Here is a 20763-nt window from a genome sequence, read left to right as displayed (position 1 = left end):
AACTTGGAGCAGAATTTAACGCGCATATCTTTAATTAGGTGGGTGGCTGACAGCCTCAGGGCTTGACCCTGGGTTTTGCCTGGATGTCCCGAGGGGCTGGGCCCCAGGCTTGGCCTCTCACACTCAGCGCAGGCAGTGGAGCTGGCTTGGGGATGTGGGGAGCCCTCCGAGCCCCCCCCCCCCACGAGGACTTGGTTTTACCCGCTGCTGCCCTACTTACCCCTCCCCCTCTGAACTTCACTTTCTTGTTTGTTTTGCGCACAGGGTGTCACTGGGTTGCTCAGGCTGGTCTTGCGGGCTCAGCCTCTCAATTAGCTCAGTACAGGCCTGAGCCCTTGCCCTGAGCCTTGCTGTGTGTGTGTGTGTGTGTGTGTGTGTGTGTGTGTGTGTGTCCTGGGGGCTGAACCCAGGAGAGTTTTGCCAGCTCCAGCCCCACCCATTTTTTTTTTTTTTTAAGACAGGGTCTTGGGGCTGGGGTGGTGGCTCAGTGGTAGAGCGCTGGCCTAGCATGTTCCAGGTCCTGGGTTCGATCCTCAGCACCACATAAAAATGAATAAGTGTATTTGTGTACAAATAAAAAATTAATATTAAAAAAAAGACGGGGGTCTTGCCAAGTTGCCCCTGTTGGCCTTGAACTTGCCATCCTCCTGTCCCCGACTCAAGTCACTGGGATTACAGGTGTGCGCCACTGACCCAGCTGAGCCTCACTGGTTTTTTTTTGTTGTTGTTGTTGTTTTAAGTGACTGCAATAGGAATTCACTTGTTCAGAATTATTAATTTGGCCGCCTTCTGTCTCTTGGCTTCGTACTTTCTGGCTCTGCAGCCTTAAGCAAGTGGTTCAGCCCTCTGTGCATTATTTTCTTCATAACTGAGTGGGACCAACAGTAGCGCCTGTGTTCTGTGTTTGTGGAGGGAATGAAGGTACCAATGCAGGTGCGTGCTTGGAGCTAACCCGGCACGGACGAGTGGTCAGCAAATGTCCGCACATTCTTGGTGACCATGCCATGCAGGCACTGCGGGCATGAGGGACCCAGGTCGGCTTCCCCCCCAGTGCGGAGTAGGTGAAGCAAACATGGAAGCTGAGGGCCATGACCCAAGGGAGCGGGTGTGTGGGAGTCTTTTGTGAGAAAAGGGCCTGAGCAAGGTCAGCAGGTGGGATGGTGGCCTGGAGGGTGGGGGAGACCAGGAACCAGCAGGGAGGGGGGAGAGGAGGGAGGAGGTGAGCTGGGCCCCTCTCCCTAGGGCGTCCCAGGAGCGTGGGTGGGATGGGGGAGAGCAGGAAGGCAGACACTTGCCCGCCAGGCGGAGCTAGCTGTGGCAGGGGGCAGGGCCGGGCTGCACCTTGTGCTCTTCAGCTGCTGGGGTCCCGGCCCTCCTGGCCGCACTCTGGCCCTGGGCACCTGGGAGGAACTGGGCAGAAGGCCCAGGCCCCACCCTTCCTGCCTCTGGCTTCGCATGGCCTTCCGCTGGGCAGCCTGTCTGCACCCTTTGCCGTGCCACACAGGGGTGGGGAAGTGACCTCTCTCCAAGACCTGTGAAAGGAGGGAGTCCCCACCCCAGGGGACCAGGTGCCCATCGGGCCCTGGAGGCTACTTTGCTTTAGTTTTTGAACCTGGGCCCTGAACCATCTGCTTAGAGAGCTGGGTGCCAGGCTGGGCCCTGGAGCCGCGAGAGAGCCCTGGTCAGCCCTGGCTTCTGGCTAGACCTGCCCCCATCTACCCGGAAGCCAGGGCCCTCCCGCTTCTGGTCTTTGGGGTTGGACCAGGCTTTCTAGAAAACTGGGAGAGACCTGGGAGACAGACTGCCCTGAGGGGAAGAAGCTGAGCCCTGCCCCGAGAGGGGAGGCCACAGTGCTGACTCTGTCCGTCTGTCTGTCTGCCTGTTGTCCTCTGCTTGTTGCCCTCCTCCTGGTTCCCATGTTCACAGCTGTGTGCACAGAGCCCTCTTAAAAACTGCCAGAAACGCACCATGTATCCACGTACGGAAACATCCCATGGTGCCTCATTTTTGCATGACTCTTTTTGGTAGTGGAGTTTGAACCCGGAGGCTCTTTACCACTGAGACGTGCCCAGACTTTTTAAATATTTGAGACAGGGTCTTGCTAAGTTGCCCAGCCTGGCCTTGAACTTGTGATCCTTATGCTTTATCCTGCCAAGTCTCTGGGTCTACAGTCGTGTGCCACAGAGCCAGCTAATTTGTATACTTTTAATGGTCAATTAAAAAATAAGTTTAATGGGGCTTGGGGTGTAGTTCAGTGGCAGAGTGTGAGGCCCTGGGTTCCAACCCCAGCACCACAAGAAAAGAAAAAAGGAGAGAGAGATTGCAAAACTCATTACGAAGAGAGGAAGGCGTGCGCCACGTATGTGGTCACAACCACTTCTTGCCAGCTCACTGTGTCCACAGGAAGGACATAGAAAATGCTACCAGTGGTGGCCTCTGGCTGGGGAGTGGGGGTGATGGGTTTTGAGTTTTTCTTTATACTTTTTTTTTTTTTTTGGTGTACTAGAAATGGAACCCTGGGGCCCTGAGCCACTGAGCCACATCTCAGCCTTTTTTTTTTTTTTTTTTTTTGAATTTTATTTAGTGTCAGGGTCTCACTGAGTTGCTTAGGGCCTTCATAAATTGCTGAGGCTGGCTTTGAACTCATGATCCTCTTGTCTCAGCCTCCTGACTGCACCCAGCTCTGTATCTTTTTTTTTTTTGGCAGTGCAGGTGATGGAACCCAGGGTCTCCTGTGCATGAGGCAAGTGCTCTACCACTGAGCCACACCCCCAGCTCCTTCAGGCACTCCTGACAATTTTATTTAATAATTTTTTAAAATTTTAATATTTATTTTTTAGTTTTTCAACGGACACAACATCTTTGTTTGTATGTGGTGCTGAGGATCGAGCCCGGGCCGCACGCATGCCAGGCGAGCGCGCTACCACTTGAGTCACATCCCCAGACCCATAATTTTTTTTTAAATCTGGGGTCTCACTATGTTGCCCAGGCTGGCCTTGAACTCATGAACTCAAGCGATTCTCCTCCTGCTGCCTCTTGAGAAGCTGGGACTACAGGTGCACACTGTCACTCTCGGCTTCTTTATATGTATACACACACACACACACATATATGTGGTACTGGGGATGGATCCCAGGTGCTTAATCACTGAGCCACATTCCCAGCCTCTCTCTCTCTTTCTTTCTTTCTTTCTTTCTTTCTTTTTTTCCTTTTGAGATAGGATCTCACTAAGTTGCTGAGGCTGGTCTCAAACTTGCAATCCTCCTGCCTCAGCCTCCTGAGTCACTGGGATTACAGGTGTGCACCACCATGTCTGGTCAACTTAACATGTTTTGATCAAGTGCACTTATCTGAAAATGTTTGAAGGAAAAATCTGGCCCAAGTTGGGAACCTCTGAGCGGCCAACAGGTAACTGAAGCTCAGAGAATCCCAGGATCCCAGTACGAGCTGACCAGGGCACCCCCAGCTTCCCCCTCTCCCCTCAGCTGCCCGCTGCCTGAGTCAGCCAAGTCAGAGATGCAGCCGGGCTGGTGTGGAGGGGTGGAGGGGGCGGAGGGGCGGAGGAGAGAGTCATCTGCGCCAGGGCCCTGCCTCTGAGGCTCATGACTCAGAGAGACTGAGCAAGGCAGGGAGCCTCCCTCTGCCGCAGGAGGAAAGCCCCAGTCCTCTCACCTGGTGGCCCTGGAGACCTGCTGGGCTGACACAGCAAGGGAGCTCCTAAGGGATTCCTGGGGGGAGCCCTTGGGGGGTGCAAATTGGAATGAGATTCACAGAGGGTCAAATCTGGCTGGACGCCTGTAATCCCAGTGGCTGGCGAGGCTGAGGCAGGAGGATGTCAACTTGGGGGCCAGCCTCAACAACTTAGCGAGGCCCTAAGTAACTCAGCGAGACCTTGTCTCAAAATAAAAAAATAGAAAGCACTGGAAATGTGGCTCAATGGTAAAGCACCTCAGATTTCAATTCCCAGAACCAACCAAACCAAACTCCCTGGGCTGGGGCTGGGGCTCAGTGGTAGAGCACTTGCCTAGCAGGTGTGAGGCCCTGGGTTTGATCCTCAGCACCACATAAAAATAAATAAAATAAAGGTATTGTGGTATTGTGTCCGTCAACAACTTAAAATAAATTTTAAAAACTCCCCAAACCTAATGGTAATGACCAATCAGGGACCATTTAATGGATGGTTGTCCTGGGTACAAGTTTATCCCCATTTCCAGGTTCACATACAAGGTTCACCAGAGGTGCTTCTCTTCTAATGGGTGAACTCCTGTTGCCTGGTCTACCCAGGTCACCTGGGCCACTGTGCCCCTTACTCTTTGCACCCTGGCCCCACAATCTTCTCTCAGCTGGTTCTGCCACTTAATAGCAGTGTGTCCTTAGGCAAGTTTCTTAACCTCTCTGTGCCTTGGTGTCTTCCTCTGTAAAGTGGAAATAACCTGAAGTCCTCATTTCAGAGACTACTCCAGAGCAAATAAATTAATGAGTGTAAATAATTATAATCATGTCTGGCTTGTGGTAGGCCTGTGCTTGATATAGTTACTATTATAATCACCCCATATTTTACCAACTCTAAGGTGTCATCAATTGTAAAATATGTCACCGATGAAAAAAAGGATGCTGCCAGTTAACCGAGTCACCTCTCTTTCATCACTTGAATTTTTATTTTATATTTCCCGTAAGATCTCTGTTTGACTTCGGTGTACATTCTCATCATATATAATAATGATGCACACATAAAAAGGATAACAGAATTAAAATAAATGGGTTACTACTGTGTTCCCTGTGGCTTGGCATTGAGAGTGCAGCTCTGCAAATCACTTCTGGCAGGAGACTCATTGTGCTGGTGCGTTTCCAGGCCACCTCCTCCTCTGGAGGGAACAGCCCTCCTTCAGACAACCCAGCAAACACCCGCAGGTGGCCAGGGACCCGCAGCCAGCTTTACAATCCTACACACTTTTGCCTGGGCTGCCCGGAGCCGGCCCTTCCCCTGCCTGCTCCCCCCATTTGGATGCCGGGATCAGGCAGCACAGAGCCTCTGGGGGTCTCTTCAAGCTGCTGACACCCGCTCTCCAGCATTTCCTGTGGGGTTTTGGAAGTGTGGGCATGTGCCGTTAATGACAGCAGCTTCAGGACAGCGGCCAGTCAGCCAGCCACCGTACCAGACTTCAGAGCCATCACCTGGGAAGAGCAGAGGGTCTTGGAGTCCACAGGACGCGGTGATTTTGACCCTCCCAGTGGCCCCGCCTCCCGGCTGCCTCACAGTCCTGGTCCACTGTGTTCCAGCTGCTGGAATCCCCTTCCTCCCCACCACTTTGCCCACTCCACCCAGTTATGCCAATCTCAGCCTCTCCTGGGATGCCTTCCCCGACCACACCACCAGGGTCATGTCCACTCTGCTTCAAAGCCCCTAGTATGGCTGCAGTGTTACTTTTTTGAGTGGCAGCTGGGTCCCCATTGTCCTGTTCATCCCCTGGAACTGGGACTGGGTGGCTCCTTGCATCCCAGCAGCCAGCACAGTGTCCTGCATGGAGAGGGGGAGGGGAAGAATGACCAGAGGCCACACAGTGAGCAGTGGGGGAACTGGAATGTCCTCTTAGCCTCTTTATCTCGGAGACACGTGCCACGGATCCCAGTGCGGTGTGGCCTGTCCAACCTGCTTGCTTTCTAGATGGGAAACAGGCCTGGCCGGTGGCGGTCATTTGCCACAGCTCTGTCTCAGTCCAGTGTACACAGCATGGAGGTGGGGCAGGGTCAAGAAAAGAGGTGCCCACTCCCATCCGGAGTTCAGAGGAGGCTCTTTTGGGAGGGATGGGGTCTGAACCAGGCTGTAGCATTTGCCAGATGATCTGGGTGAAGTTGAGGAACATCAGCAGGGGAAGAAGCAGGTCCTAGTGAACGAGTCTTGGCATATCAGAGGACACCAAGGCAAAGCCCAGAGTCCCTTCATGACCCTGGAGGGTGCCCGACCAAGGTTACCTCTCTGGAGAAATTAGGCCCAGAGATGCAGAGGATGCCATCACCGGCCAGGAGCCAGGAGCACTGTGGACCTTCCCCTGGCTAACCTTGGGGTCAGCCCTGGCTGAGTCGCTGGGAGGAGGCTAGTGGCCTGTGCCGTGTGGGGGGAACTATAGCAGGACTCCAGGGGCTCCTGGCTGTCTGAACCCGGAAGGAGGAAGCTGCACAGGGTGTCTGTGGCCGGGCCTGGGATCCCCTCGTCGACGGGGACTTCCTCTTCCTCTCAGGGCAGGTGTAGCTGCCACAGCAGGAGGGCTCCCTGACCCCGCCATGGAGGGGGGCAAGGGGCCCAGACTCAGAGACTTCCTGAATGGGAGTCTGGCCACCTGGGTGAGGGGCAGGTGGGAGCGGGGCTGGGGAGGGGAAGTGAGAGCCTCCGGCAGGCACCGGGGCTGCACCCAGGCGTGTGGCTGCGGTCGAGTGAAGTCCAGGGGGCGGTCACTGGAACCGGGTCTAAAACGCGCTGAGGGAGGGTTGGGAGGATAGAACATCGAGGAGGGGGGGTCCTGGGGCTCTTTGGGGGCAGGTTAGAGGGGTCCAGGATTCACTCTGCTGCTGGGGGTCTCCTGCCAGTCCTTCTGACTCCTCTGTTCCCCACAGGCCCTGGGACTAGCAGGGCTGGTGGGGGAGGAGGCAGAGGAGGAGGAGGAGGAGGAGGAGGAAAGAGGGTCCCTTTGCCCAGAGAAGAGGTTCCTGCGGCTCAGCGATGGGGCTCTGCTCCTCCGGGTGCTGGGCATCATGTAAGGGCCATCAGGGACTGGTGGCAGCCGCCAAGGGATCTGCAGGGAGGGGGCCGGCTGGCCTGGTGGGAGGACCCTGAGGATGATAGGTGGAGCCTGCTCCTGGGAAGGTGGGTCCCTAAGCCCACCTCCCCGCTCTCCCACCTCCCGGCATTGCCACCTGTGTCCACAGTTCCCCCAGTTCCCGAGGGGGACCTCGAATGGTCAGGGGCCACGAAGGACCCGCGGCCTGGAGAGTCTGGAACCTGAACCACCTGTGGGTCCGACTGAGGGACTTCTACCAGGTGAGGGGTCGGAAAGGAAGGCGGAGCCGGGAGGGGGGTGCCCTGTGGGAAGGCGCCTCTCATATCCCTGTCCCCACTCCAGGAGGAGCTGCAGCTGCTGATCCTGTCGCCACCCCCAGACCTCCAGACATTGGGGTTTGACCCCTTCTCAGGTGCTCTCTCCCCCCATGCCCCCTGCCTCTACCTCCACTCTGCACCCCCTCCCCTAATCCTGGTCCCTTGTGCCCTGCAGAGGAGGCGGTGGAGGAGCTGCAAGGCCTCCTTCGGCTGTTGTTGGGGGCGTCAGTGCAGGTGAGGAGGGGCGGGAAGGGCGGGTGGAGCTTTGGCGCCGAGGAGGGAGACCCTGCATCGCCAACCCGCTGCGTTGTCTGCGCAGTGTGACCACCGGGAGCTCTTCATCCGCCACATCCAGGGCCTCAGCCTCGAGGTCCAGAGCGAGCTGGCCGCCGCCATCCAGGAGGTACCGGGGCAGGTCGACAGGCTGGGACTGACACCCGGGACATCCTCGCCACCCTCCTTCTTCTGCTGAACCACCCTCTATGCGCCCCTAGGTGACCCAACCTGGGGCCGGTGTAGTGCTTGCGCTGTCTGGGCCTGAGCCTGGGGAGCTGGCGCCTTCGGAGTTGGAGATGCTGTCCCGGAGCCTGATGGGGGCGCTGTCCAGGCTGGCCCGGGAGCGTGACCTGGGGGCCCAGGTAGGGGGCAGTAGGAGCTCCGTGGACACAGCTGTGTAAGGGGAGTGGGTTTTGGGGCCCAGGTTTGGGGGTAGGGCCTGGGGTCCTTGGTTATTACAGTGTCACACCTGGACTCATCTTGTGGTGGTGGCTGGGAACAGATGTGGGGAGGCATGGGATGGTTATTCCTGACCCTTAACCCTTGACCTCCTACAGAGGCTGGCAGAACTGCTGCTGGAGCGGGAGCGGGCCCCCTTGCTGCCTGAAGCTCCTACAAAGGCTCCTGTGGAGGGTTCCTCGCACCATCTGGCGCTGCAACTGGCCAACGCCAAGGCCCAGCTGCGGCGCCTGCGGCAAGAGCTGTGCGTGCCGGCGGGCTGGGGAGGGACCAGAGAGGAGGGGGCCCGCTGAGGCCTGGATGGGGTCGCAGCTCCGCTGGGGATGGGAGGGGCCGGGGCTGGGGACCGGCTGGCTGGGCGTTGCGGTTCTCAGATGCCCTCCATCGCCCCATGCTTTCAGGGAGGAGAAGGCCGAAGTGCTGCTAGACTCCCAGGAGGAGGTGCAGGGCTTGGAGGCCGAAATTCGAAGGCTCCGCCAGGAGGTGCGCTCCCAGGCTCCCCTCCAGTCCAGTCCCATGGCCTCTCCAGCCCCGCTCATTCACGTCCCTAGTCCCTCTCTCTGGTCCGCGCCTGGCTGGTCCCAGCTCCGCACCGTCTGGCCCAGGCCCAGGCGCTGTCGGGACAGGCCAAGCGGGCCGAGCTGTATCGCGAGGAGGCAGAGGCGCTGCGGGAGCGGGTGGCCCGCCTGCCCCGCCTGCAGGAGGAGCTGCGGTGCTGCCGGGAACGGTTGCGGGCGGCCGAGGCCTGCAGGGGCCAGTTGGAGGTGAGGAGCGGGGCGGGGCCCGCCGGGGGCGGAGTCTGGGGGCGGGGCGAGATTGGGCCGGGGGGGGGGCAGAGGGGCGGGCTTTATTGCGATTGGGGGTGTGTGACCATCACAGCGAGGGGCGGTGGGTGAGGACACCCGCAGCGGGTGGTCTGGGGCAAGCCCTCTGGAAAATGAGCCAACGGAGGGGAGAGATGGGGGCTGTGTAAGGGTAGGAGGTCCTGAGACGAAGGTGGGGACAGGGGTAGGGGGGTGGGTCTGGAATGAGACCCTGGCGAGTTGGGGGAACTGAAGAGTAGCACCCGGAAAGATGCTGAATGGCGGTTCTAGGGGCAAGTTACTGGGCCTGCACCAATGGGCCTGGCCGTGTGCTTGGGAACGGTGCCTGGGGAGACCTTGGAGGGAGTTGGACCGACAGGGACGCGAGGCAAGGGAGGGTCCCAGGGTCTATGGTGAGCCCAGGGGAAAGGGGTTGGGATCCTCCAGGTCCCGAGTGCATGGGGCTGCATCCCACCATTGACTTCTGTGTCCCCTACCAGGAGGCACGGGTGCTCTCAGGGGCCCTGGAGGCTTCCAAGGTTCTGCTGGAAGAACACCTGGAGGCCGCCAAAGACCGCTGTGCCCGGTTGCACCACACCCAACGGGAGAATCTGCTGCTGCACACCCGGCTGGGCGAGGCCCTGTCGGTGAGGTTGCCTGAATGATCCCTGCTGGGTTGACCTGTTGCTCTTCTCCCTGTGACCCCTACTCTTGGTGCACCCTCTAGCAAGGCTGCAGCCCCCACACTTGGTCTGTCCATGGTGGGGGAGACTGGTCTGACTCTGCCCCCTCCACCCCTAGGAGGTGGACTCCTTGCGACATCAGGTGGACCAGCTGGCAGAGGCGAATGTGGAACTGGAGCTGGAGCTTCAGAGGAAGCTGGAACCAATCCCCGAATCCCCTGTGGAAGGTGAGGGGTGCCACGAAGTGAGGGATGGGGGGGCTGCCTGTGTTTTCTGCAGCTGTAATGGGAGGGGTTCTGCCTTTATCCCCCTCTTTCCTCCAGGTCTTTATGGGGTTTGTGTGAGCAGCTGGGGAATGTGGGTGGAGTCCTGACTTTGCCCCACCCTCCCAGCACCCCTGCAAGGAGCTGCCCCTTCCCTGCAAGATGAGATGAGGGAGGTTGAGGCTGGTCAGCTGCGGACCCTCCAGAGGGAGAATCAGGAGCTTCGAGGCTTGCTTCACGTGCTGCAGGGACAGCTAGGTGGCCAGGTGAGTCCCCCCCACCGTCCTAGCTGGCCCCACCCTGTCCTCCTTGGGGCTGGCTGACTCTCTCATATGCTCTCAGCGCCCCCTGCTGGAGGAGCAGAGCCAGGACCCTGTGCTTCCTGTGCTGGATGCAGCTCCCAGGACTCCCTTGGCCTCAGACCACAGCTCCCAGGGTTTGGTTTGCCAGGTCAGGCATCAGGGTCCCCAGTTGGCTCCCCTGACATCGGACTCAGCTTTCAAAGGGTCAGCTGAGTGTCTCCAGGCATCAGATTCAGACCTAGAAGTGACAGAGCGGCCCCTCCATGTGGCTGCCACGGCCCCCCAGACCTCCGACGGGGCTGCCCAAGAATCAGACCCTACTGTGGAAACACGGGGGTCCTTGGAGAAGGATGACCCTGGAGTCTGTCTCCGGAGTCCCATCTCTGTGGTCCCTACTCAGGAACCAGAGATCAAACTTGACACGCAGCAGTTGCCGGAGGGAGAGACTGGGGGGAGAGGGGCTCCCCAGGGCGGGTCGGGGGCTGAGGCCCAGGATCTGCAACAGGAGGGCCCTGAACAGAAGCGGGGATCCTCAGAGCTCAACCTCTGTGTGCCGCTAGAGGAGCAGGAGACCCTGGGCAAGGGGTTGGACCTGTCCAAGCCACAAACAGAGGACGGAGGGCATGAACAGAGGCTGGAGAGAGCAGTCAGGGAACGGGCTCCTCCAAAACCAATGCAGAAGTTGGAAGGGGCTCCTGATGTCCAGCCCTGGGAGGGACTGATCCCAGGGGAGGTCCTGGCCAGTAGTACCCCAGAGCAGGAGGCCTTCGGGGAGGAGGTGATGCGGCTGAGGACAGAGGTTGTGGCCCTTAGGGCTGAGCTGGAGGCCCAGGCCCGAAGGCTGGAGGCCCGAGTCTTGGAGGCTGCCCAGATCTCTGAGGAGCTGGCCCAAGCACGGAGGGCAGAGGCTGAGGCCCACCGGGAGGCAGAGGCCCAAGCCCAGGAGCAAGCCCGGCTGCGGGAGGCAGTGGAGGCATCTGGCCAGGAGCTGGAGGCTGCCTTGAGGGAGCGGGAGGCTCTGGCGGAAGCGCTGGCGGCCATAGGCCGAGAGCGGAGGCAGTGGGAGCGCGAGGGACCCAGGCTGCGGGCCAGGGCTGAGGCTGCTGAAGAGCGCGTGCAGGTGCTGGAGAGCCAGGGCCGCGGCTACCTGGAGGACGTGGAGAGGGAGCGTCGGGAGAAGCACGCCCTCAGTCAGGTACGTCCGTCAGGGCTCACGGCCGGGGTAGAAAAACGGGCTCCAGGCTGGTTGCTGGGGTTTGGGTTATAGATTTCACTGAGTGCCCAGCACCAAACTGGGGCCTGAGACAGAAAGGCCAGGTCCACCCCCGTCCTCCTCCCAGGACACAGTTGGAGGCTGTGCCAGTGATGGGGTGGGTGCAGGAGGGGTGAGTCTCTGGGTACCATCACTGTGCTTGGGCTACAGCAGTTTTCTCACCTCCACACCAGTGCCTCCTCCTGTAACGGGGGGTCTAGTCCTTGTTGTCTCAGCACATCTTGGAAAGGCTGAGATATGGTGTAGAGACCCAGTTCCTGCTGGGTCAAGGCATGTTGAAAGTGGCCAAGAAATGGTTATTCAGCTGGGCATGGTGGCCACGCCTGTTATCCCAGTGACTCAGGAGGCTGAGGCAGGAGGATCGCAAGTTTGAGGCCAGCCTCAGAAACTTAGCAAGGCCCTGTCTCAAAATAAAAACTAAAAAGAGCTGGGGATGTGGCTCAGTGACAAAGCATCCCTGGCTTCAGTCCCCAGTACCAAAAAAAAAAAAAGAATCTTCAGGGAGGAACCATCAAAATGGATTGTATTAGATGGGGAAGGACAGAACTTTTTATTTTATTTTATTTTATTGGTACTGGGGATTGCTACCATTAAGTTATAACCCTTTTTAATTTTTTTGAGAGAGGGTCTTGCTAAATTGCTCCGTCCATCCTTGAACTTGTGGTCCTCTGCCTCAGCCTTTGAATCACTGAGGTTTCAAAGGTGCAGGACTTTAAAGCCTTCAGGATGCTCAGGGGCCCTCAATGGAGCAGGGGCCTGGGGTCAGCTTGGAAGGTGTTGCTACTCCATCCTCAGCAGGGAAAACCGCTCAAGGGTGAGAGTGTGGGGTTCTGTTTGAGGAGGGTCACCTCAGTTGGTCTGGGCCACCCGGAGGCAGTAGCAGGGTTGCAGGTGGCTGGCACGGGGACAGGGACAGAGGAGAGAGAAGGCCTGGAAAAAGTTGCATTTGTTCGTTTACACATGTTTTAGCAGCATCTCTGTGGTGCCAGACCGTACCAGGTGTGGGCACACAGTGGTGACCGGGCAGCTGGCATGGCTATGTTTACATGCCAGGTGGCAGAGCCATGGAGTCCAGCCCGCAGCCGGGACTTGGGAGGGCCACATCCGGGAAGGCTTCCTGGAGGAGGAGGGCGAAGGGCAGGCCCAGTTGTGGGAGGGGGCAAGGGGGTGGAGAGGTGAGGTGGAGAGTGGCTGAGCGGGGTCCTGCTGCAACGTTGGGGTTCAGGTTCTTTCCCAGATAAGGAAGAAGTTGGCATCTTCCCCTCCAGGGAGTGGGCAGCCACTGGAGGTGTAAGATGGGCAAAGTGGTCAGTCCCCATTGAGAGGCCGTTCAGGGAAAGAGGGCACCACAAGGCCATGGGAGGGCGGTTGGGCCCATAGGTGCCTGCGTTGGGGGCGCTCAGGGGAGGAATTGGGAGTTCTGCCGCACAGACGGGGACCCGAGATCCAGAGAGGAGGCCTCATTGCTCATATCCTTCTGGGTGACCGTTGGGTGGACTGGAGTTCGGGCTTAGGCAGGGCGGGTGCTCCCTGAGGGGTGTTGGCAACGGGAGGATGGGTGTGGACAGGCTGCCTCTGGAGTGGACTCTGAGGGGTGTCACCAAGAGACTCTGTCAGGCCACAGGAACTGCATTATATCCCCCAATCCCTGCTTTTCAGCTGTGTGGCTTGGGGCAGGGTACTTTGCCTCTCTGAGCCTTCGTTTCTTCACTTGTAAAACTGGAATAAAACTTTACCAGACATGCAGGATCTTCTAGTGGACCCAGAGCTTGGGGTAGGGCCTGGTCCCCACTGTGTGCTTCATCAGGAGAGGAAGAGGGAGCCCATAGTGGGGCAGGGAGGGTGGGGTAAGCCTGGTGGGCTGAGAGTGCTGGCTCGGAGGACCTAGAGGGTGGAAGCCGCTGGGCACAGGGAATTTTGTGATTTCCTGGTTGGAGCAGTTCCTGGTGCTACCTGGGTGTGGCCCAGGAGGAGCGTCTGGCTGGGGAAGGCAGGGGACCAGGGGCCTCTGGGGTTGTCCACATGGGTGTAGAAGCCTCTCGGCTGGGGCCGGGGCTGAGGCTATGGGCCTCTGCCTTCTCACATCCCCTCTCTCCCAGCCAGCAGTACTTGGGCCCTAGAGGTCACTGGTGGCTGGCCAGGCAGCAGTGCCTTGTGGGACTTGTAGTTTTTTTTAGAAAGAGGCCATGGCCACCGATGGAGGGAAGTGCGGTGCCCCCTCTGGGGCCTGGGTGGGTTGTTAGGCCAGGACCAGCAGCAGAGGCTGGCAGGGTTGGTTTCTAGCAGCAGGGTGTAGCAGGTGACCCGACTTGCCTGCCTGTCCCCCCATGTGTCAGAATGGTTTGGCCGACATCCCTCTGGGGCCCACAGGCCAGAAGAGGCCTCCCACCCTCTCCCCCTGAAATGGTGCGGCCCAACCGCCAAAGATCACAGGCCCTGACCCACCCTTGAGGCCTCCACTGTGGTTAGGCCTGGGAACCCCCAAGTTCTCGTCCTGCCAGCCCTCTGTGGCCATCCCCCTGTGGTGGAAGGTGTGCTGCAGGCCTGTGCCGAGTCCCTGTGGCCTTCCCATGGCTGGTGTGAGGCTGCGCAGGGCACATGCCCCTCTCCCTGTGTACACGAGAAAGAACTACGGGCTGCGAGAGGTGAGGTCTTGGCGCAGCTCGCGGCTCCCTCTCCGCCCGAGCCACCCCCAGCTCCTTCACGTGCACCCTACAGGCCGCCAGACTTGGCTCCTGTTTTACAGATGGGGGAGCAGAGACCCAAAGGGTTGGGGACATCTGCCCCGAGTGGCAGAGCCAGGGCAGAAAGCAGCCCTCCCGCTCCCAGGCCTCACCCCGGCCCCCCTCTGCCCTGGGTCAGGCCCCGCGCCTCCGCCCCCTGAGCCTCCCCCTGCCCTCAGGAGCTGGAGAAGGCCATGATGCGGGGCCGCGAGCTGGGGGCCCGGCTGGAGCACCTGCAGCAGGACCTGGAGCGGGCAGCGCTGGAGCGCCAGGAGTTTCTTCAGGAACAGGAGAACCAGCAGCAGAGGTGGGGGTGGCGCCCGGGGATAGGAGGGCCGGCAGGGGCATGGGGAAGGGCAGAGCCACGGGCTGGGTGCCAAGGCCTCTCCTGGCAGGTACCGGGGCCTGGAGCAGCGGCTGGAAGCTGAGCTGCAGGCGGCGGCCACCAGCAAGGAGGAAGCATTGATGGAGCTCAAGAACCGGACCCTGCAGCTGGAAGAGGAGCTGTTCCGGGTGAGGCCAGGCCCGGGGACCGGGCCTTGCCAGCCATCGTCCAGAGCTGCTGCCCCTGGCCTTCCCTGGCTTCTTGGCAAGCAGCACCGGACTGGGGGTCAGGCGGCTGTGAGGCCTTTTTGGGGCCTGTCTCCCCGTTCCTCAAGTGGATGGACCCCCTGCTTGAAGTGGCTGCTGTGCTTGTCTGGCCTGGGCTCTGCCACCTTCCAGTGAGCCCAGTTAGTGCCATCACAGCGAGTCAGTGATCGTCCCTGTGCCATCCCCATGTGGCCACTGCCACTTGCATGACCGTCCCCGCTGCCTTACAGCTGCGCCAGGAATCTGGGGGTCTGGAGACGGAGGAGCATGCTGAGCTTCCGATCACAAGGACACACAGTGGGCGGCTCATCGAGGTGGAGCGCAGCGTGAGTGTGGGTCTTAGGGTGCGGGTGGGGGGTCAGCTCTGTGGCCACCGCTAACTTTCCTTTTGGGGCAGAACGCGACACTGGTGGCAGAGAAGGTGGCTCTGCAGGGGCACCTCCAGCACCTGGAGAGGCAGCTGGGAAGTCTGCAGGGCCAGGCCCAGGAGCTGCTGCTGCAGAGTCAGAGGGCCCAGGAGCACAGCAACCGCCTGCAGGTGGGCGCATCCGGGTTGACCCCGGCTCCCGCCCTTTGGTATTGTTTTATGCCCCTTTCCCTCCCCACTCCCCCAGGAACTAGCTGGCTGCCATTCCCTAGTTCGTTTATGCCTACATTGTCCTGTTCTGCACTCTTCCCCGTCCCAGTCCCCAGCCCCGACAGCTGCACCCGGTTCACCCTGTCGTTTCCCATCTCTACCCTCTCCTCTGCAGCCAGCCCTTATCCTCACTCCTTCCCCTGTGGCCTACGCTGGACCCCCTCTATCCCATCTCTGCCTGGGCCTCTTGCCCTCCCCTGCACAATCTGGCGCCACCCAGTCCCCAGGATGCCTTTGTCCTCTTCTGGCCCATTAACCTCTTCAGTTGGCCTTCAGCTGTCCCCCCCCCCAGTCCTCTGCCCTTGGCCCCTTTCCTGTACCCCCTACTAGGCCTGGAGTTCCACCACAAGGCTCCTTCCTTCCTTGGTCCTAGGCCGAGAAGTCAATGCTGGCAATGCAGGGCCAGGAGCTGCACAGGAAGCTGGGGGTGCTGGAGGAAGAGGTGCGGGAGGCGCGGCGGTCCCAGGAAGAGACCCGCGGGCAGCAGCAGGCTCTGCTGCGGGACCATGAGGCGCTGGCAGAGCTGCAGCGGCGGCAGGAGACAGAGCTGGAGGGATTGCTGGCACGGCACCGAGACCTCAAGGCCAACATGCGGGCGCTGGAGCTGGCCCACCGGGAGCTGCAGGGCCGGTGCGCACCCCCAAGGACGTGGCTCCTCCCTCCAGCTCCCCGACCCCTTACCCAGAGCAAGTTCCTGGCAGGTCTGACCCACCAGGAAGGCACACCTGTACCCCACCTTCGTCCTCTGATGTCCTTAGCTGCTGCTATGCCCTCTTGGGGGCATGGGCTTCCCACATGGCTGGGCTCCTCTGCTAGGAGTGGTGGCACCCCCAAATGTCATCGTGCCCTGTGGCTTTATCTGGTTACCAATGCTTGGGAGACGACAGACCCCAGGTCAAGACAAGTCAGCACCCACTTGCCATGGCCCCAGGGCTCCACAGTCCTCTCAGTCCCTTGTCCATTCAGGCATGAACAGCTGCAGGCCCAGAGGGCCAATGTGGAGGCTCAGGAGATGGCCCTGCAGGCGGAGCGTGACCGCCTCATGCAGGATGGCCATCGTCAGCGGGGCCTGGAGGAAGAGCTGCGGAGGCTGCAGAGTGAGCATGAGAGGTACCAGCCCACGTGGGCTCAGGGTTCCCCTCTGTGAAGTGGTCCCCGGTGTGGTGGTCACTGTCCCCGTGGGCCTGCTTTGCCTCTTCCCAGCCTGGACCCTCTGGCCCTTGGAAAGCAGCTCTCTTTGCCTCCAAAGAGCCCAGATGCTGCTGGCAGAGGTGTCCCGGGAGCGAGGGGAGCTGCAGGGCGAGCGTGGGGAGCTGCGGGGTCGTCTGGCCCGGCTGGAGCTGGAGCGGGCGCAGCTGGAGATGCAGAGCCAGCAGCTGCGCGAGTCCAACCAGCAGCTGGACCTGAGCGCCTGCCGGCTGACCACGCAATGTGAGGTGTGGTGGGCGGTGGCAGCGGCCCTGGGTGGCCGGCCTGCAGGGTGGCTGGGAGGGCCCACCAGGCCGCCCTGCACCACAGTCATTCCTGACCAGTGCCACCACCTGCCAGCTGCTGACCGAGCTCCGGAGTGCCCAGGAAGAGGAGAACCGGCAGCTGCTGGCCGAGGTGCAGGCCCTGAGCCGGGAGAACAGGGAGCTCCTGGAGCGCAGCCTGGAGAGCCGGGACCACCTGCACCGCGAGCAGCGGGAGTACCTGTGAGCAGGCGCTGGCGGCACGCGGCACTCCTGGGGGGCTTCATGGGGGGCCCGGGAGGTCCCAGGAAAAGCACCAGACCCAGCGCCCAGGCTTAGTCTCACCAGCACACTCGCACGCGGGCACCTTCCACTGCGCTTAGCTCCTACCTGGGCCTTCCAGGGCCTCATCCCCCCGCCCCCCACTCCTCCCAGGGACCAGCTTAATGCCCTGCGTCGGGAGAAGCAGAAGCTGGTGGAGAAGATCATGGACCAGTACCGCGTGCTAGAGCCTGGGCCCCTGCCCCGGACCAAGTGAGGCCCCCTCGCCTCCCTGGGGCTGGGATCCTGCCACCTGGGCCCCTGCCTGCCCTGTCCTCCAACCCCTGGCCCAGCTCAGGGGCAGGCCCTAGTGAGGGTTAGCCTGGCCTTTGCCATCCCTGACCACCCGCCTTCCCTCCTGCCTCCCGTCCTTACGCCCTCTTGTGCCCTCTTGCCCCCAGGAAGGGCAGCTGGCTGGCAGACAAGGTGAAGAGGCTGATGCGGCCCCGGAGGGAGGGGGTCCCCCATGGGGGGCCACGCCTGGGGGCCGATGGGGCTGGCAGCACCGAGAGCCTGGGGGGCCCCCCGGAGACGGAGCTCCCCGAGGGCAGGGAGGCGGATGGGCCAGGTGGGTCTGGGGGCCAGGTGACCAGGAGGTCCCTACCCCATGTCCCCCTAATGGCGCCTGCCTTACTGCCTGCCTGTACCCATGTCCCCGCTGGCCTTCCCTGCTGCCCACCCCCACCTGTCCAGATGCTTCCAGCCACTTTTTGTCCTGGGCTCTCGGGGTCCCTCTTGCTGGCCCTTCCTCCTGTCTGCTGTCACCCTCCCAGTCCTACCCCGTCCTAGGACCTTGCGGTGGCAGGGTCTTTTTAGAGAGAGGTCATTTATCCTAGATAGCACATGAGGACACTGAGGCCCAGGGAGGGAGGTCCCTTGCCCAAGGTGAGGCACTGAGTCAGCTCCAAGCCAGCCCGGGGCCTCCTGCGGCCACCTCGTCCGCCTGTCCCCTGCTCTGCGCTGTCGCCTGTCTCCCTGGTGCTGGGCAGCCTCACCCACGGCCGCCTCTGCGCGCCCGGCACCCCTGCACTTCCCTGACACCTCCCCGCTGTGCCTTTCACAGGGTCCCCTTCACCGGCACCCATGCGCCGGGCCCAGAGCTCCCTCTGCCTGCGTGAGGAGACCCTGGCAGGGGGACAGCGGCGGAAACTCAGCTCGCGGTTCCCTGTGGGGCGAAGCTCCGAGTCATTCAGCCCAGGGGACACCCCCCGGGAGCGATTCCGCCAGCGCCGTCCAGGCCCCCTGGGAGCACCCAGTGCCCATGGCAAAGGTGAGGGGAAAGGTCCTTGTCCCCGTGAGCCCCCAACTCCCTGTGTGCCCACCGCCTTGGCAGAGGGGACTTCTTTCCTGTCCTCTGTCTTGGCCCCATGGGCGCAGCGGCTGCCTTGTGTCCCCCAGGACCCGTCGTGGAATGGGATGGTCCCAATAAGACACTCCAGGAACATGAAGCCGACGCCAGCAGAGAGGGTGAGTGGGGTCTGGGGAAGGATTGGGGGTCTGTCTCGCTGGGGCCCCTGGGAGATGGACTTCATTCATTCATTTTCTCATCTGACAAGGATCCATGACAAAGTGCCAGGTGGTGTGCTACTGCGGATATAGCAAGGGACTTTCTGGTGTAGGAAGGCAGACAGAAACAAGATGCATGAAAATGGTTATCAGCCAGGTGTGGTGGCGCAGCCAAGTTCAAAGCCAGCCTCAGCAACGGAGAGGTGCTAAGCAGCTCAGTGAGACCCTGTCTCTAAATAAAACACAAAATAGGGCTGGGGATGTGGTTCAGCGGTCGAGTGCCCCTGAGTTATTCCCCGGCACTCCCCGCCAATCTGCCCCCCAAAAAATCATTATTATCTACAACAGTCCTGCCCAATGGAAGGATAGGAGCCACATGAGCAGTCTTTACTTTTCTAATAGCTTCATCACCTGTAAAAAGAGACAGGTAGAATGAATTTTAATAACATTTCCTTGGGGGCTGGGGATGTGGCTCATGCGTGAGGCACTGGGTTCGACTCTCAGCACCGCATAAATGTGAAATAAAGATGCTGCGTCCACCTAAAAACTGAAGAGGTAAATATCATAAAAAAATAACATGATCTTATTTAACTCAATATGCCCGACTGTTGCCATCTCAACATGTAGTCCTATAGAAGGTCACCGTGAGACACTGACATTATTTCCTCCTCCCGAGTCTTTGAAGCCCAGAGGGTATTTCCCTTGGATGCACGCCCCAGCCCCTCAGACCATGTCGCCCCAGAATGTCGAGGTGACAATGCTCAGGGAAGGAAGTGGGGCATGGGAGAAATGGGGGGTGCCAGAGGCCACGTGTGGCTTCCATGAGGAATGCAGTGGCCTCGGAGAGGAGAGGTTGGAGCAGACTTGGAGGTGACAGTGTGCTTGGGGACTCGCAAGAGTACAGCTTGAAGGAAGGCCTGGCCCGTTCCAGGGCTGGCTAGTGCGGCCTGTCTGGAGGAGACCGAGGGAGGGCAGAGGGTGCGGGGCCCCTGTGGTCCCCTGGAGTCTGGGCATCCTCCCGAGGGAGGCAGGCCTGAGCTGAGCGTTTTCTTCCAGGCCTTGAGGAGCCGGAGCCGGAGAAACATCCCCTCACCCCGTCCCTCAGCCAGTGACAACGCAGGGGCAGTCAGCTCGCGAGACCCCTCTACGCGCTGCTGGAGTGTCAGTGGGGTTCCCGGACCGTCCCAGAGCTCCGGGGGCCAGGGCACCCCAGGGCAGTCTTTGCACAAAGAGGCCTGGGTCCCTGAATTCCCCACGGCCTGCCCTGGAGCCCCTAGATGGGGTTGGGACAAGCTGGTGGGTATTGGGGACGGCCCACGAGTGGCCCCGAGTGCGGCCCTGCGGTCATCACTGAGGAGGCGGTCTCTGGGGGATCCCTCAGCTGAAGGAGACTCTCGGGAGTGGGCAAGAGAACCCCCTGCCAGGTCCAGACGGGGAGCCAAGGCCCACTCCCCGGGGACCGTGACCTGGGCCGATCTCTGAGCCTGGGCTGGGGGGACATGAGAATAAAGCTGGGCTGTGACCATCCGAGTCTGTGCCGTCTGTGGGCTGCATCCACGAGCTGGAGGTTCCAGGAACACCTTTAGGTCCAGTCCTTCTGGTTGGTGGGGACCTGGGTGGACAGGGCAGCAAAGGGCACTGGGATGTGGCCAGTCGGGCTTGCCAAAGCCTGGAAGTGCCCATGGGTGTGAGGGGTGGTGTGCTGGGCAGCCAGCTGCGGCTGGGGCCTGGGCCCGGGTTCTGGGCCGCAGGGTCGAGTGCTCCCGTGGCCCTGCCCGCCCTCCCGGGGCACCCTCCTCTCCCCTCAGGTCTTCTGGCCCCTCATCTCCCCCCACCCCTGTGGGTTGAGGCCTTTCTTGGGTAGCTCACAGCTCACTAGGTGGAGTGTCATCTATAACCAGGAGCTGCCACAAGTGGTGGGAGGGACACTGGGACTCTGATCAGGACCTCCAGGATGACACCTGAGAAGGAGGCAATTAGGCTGGTGACAGGATGTGAGTCAGTGTACCTGGAGCCACCCCCGGGAGGCGGGGCTGCTGGGGGCTGACCTGGGGCAGGTTTAGCTGGGAGGCGCGGCTCCTCCCTCCTCTCCATGGGAGGGTGGAGTCGGGGCAGGCCGCTGCCCTCCAGGGGACAGAAGAGCTGAGGGACCCCTCCCGGAGGTCTTAGGGTTGGGGGCTCTTGTGGCTGCCCAGCCCTGCTTGGTGGTCTCTGGAGGCCGGGCCAGCCAGGGGCTCTGGGCCTGATGGGAGAGGGGACTTGCCCTGTGTGGCTTTGGTGCTGGGGACTGAACCCAGGGCCCGTGCCTGCCAGGTGAGTGCTGGCCAGTGAGTCATGCCCCAGCCAGGTATTCCTTCCTGAGGCCCAGTTCCAACACTCTCT

General features: G+C 60.6%; 1 protein-coding gene across 2 annotated transcripts; it reads left to right on the top strand.

Moving 5' to 3' along the window:
- The first annotated feature begins 1226 nt into the window (after positions 1-1226).
- Ccdc88b (coiled-coil and HOOK domain protein 88B) lies at positions 1227-19908 on the top strand. Of its 2 annotated transcripts, XM_005333490.5 has the most exons (27): positions 1229-6342; positions 6613-6752; positions 6925-7036; positions 7119-7188; positions 7269-7327; positions 7413-7496; positions 7588-7731; positions 7927-8072; positions 8230-8311; positions 8434-8592; positions 9132-9278; positions 9433-9541; positions 9707-9843; positions 9920-11074; positions 14055-14182; positions 14271-14388; positions 14697-14792; positions 14864-15004; positions 15477-15733; positions 16070-16213; positions 16353-16539; positions 16652-16797; positions 16990-17088; positions 17277-17443; positions 17939-18145; positions 18274-18342; positions 19438-19908. In XM_005333490.5, exons 1-27 carry the CDS (start codon positions 6283-6285, stop codon positions 19491-19493), a joined length of 4419 nt encoding a protein of 1472 aa, XP_005333547.2. In that variant the 5' UTR covers positions 1229-6282; the 3' UTR covers positions 19494-19908. The 2 variants fall into 2 exon arrangements, with proteins under 2 accessions (XP_040140094.2, XP_005333547.2); XM_040284160.2 differs by lacking the exons at positions 17277-17443; positions 18274-18342; positions 19438-19908 and having other exon boundaries at positions 1227-6342; positions 17939-18128.
- Positions 19909-20763: the final 855 nt, after the last annotated feature.

This window comes from Ictidomys tridecemlineatus, chromosome 4 (genome assembly GCF_052094955.1).
Source record: "Ictidomys tridecemlineatus isolate mIctTri1 chromosome 4, mIctTri1.hap1, whole genome shotgun sequence".
Taxonomy (NCBI): Eukaryota; Metazoa; Chordata; class Mammalia; order Rodentia; family Sciuridae; genus Ictidomys; species Ictidomys tridecemlineatus.
The sequence above is the reverse complement of the archived record's forward strand: the minus strand, read 5'-3'. Positions and strand labels throughout refer to the sequence as shown.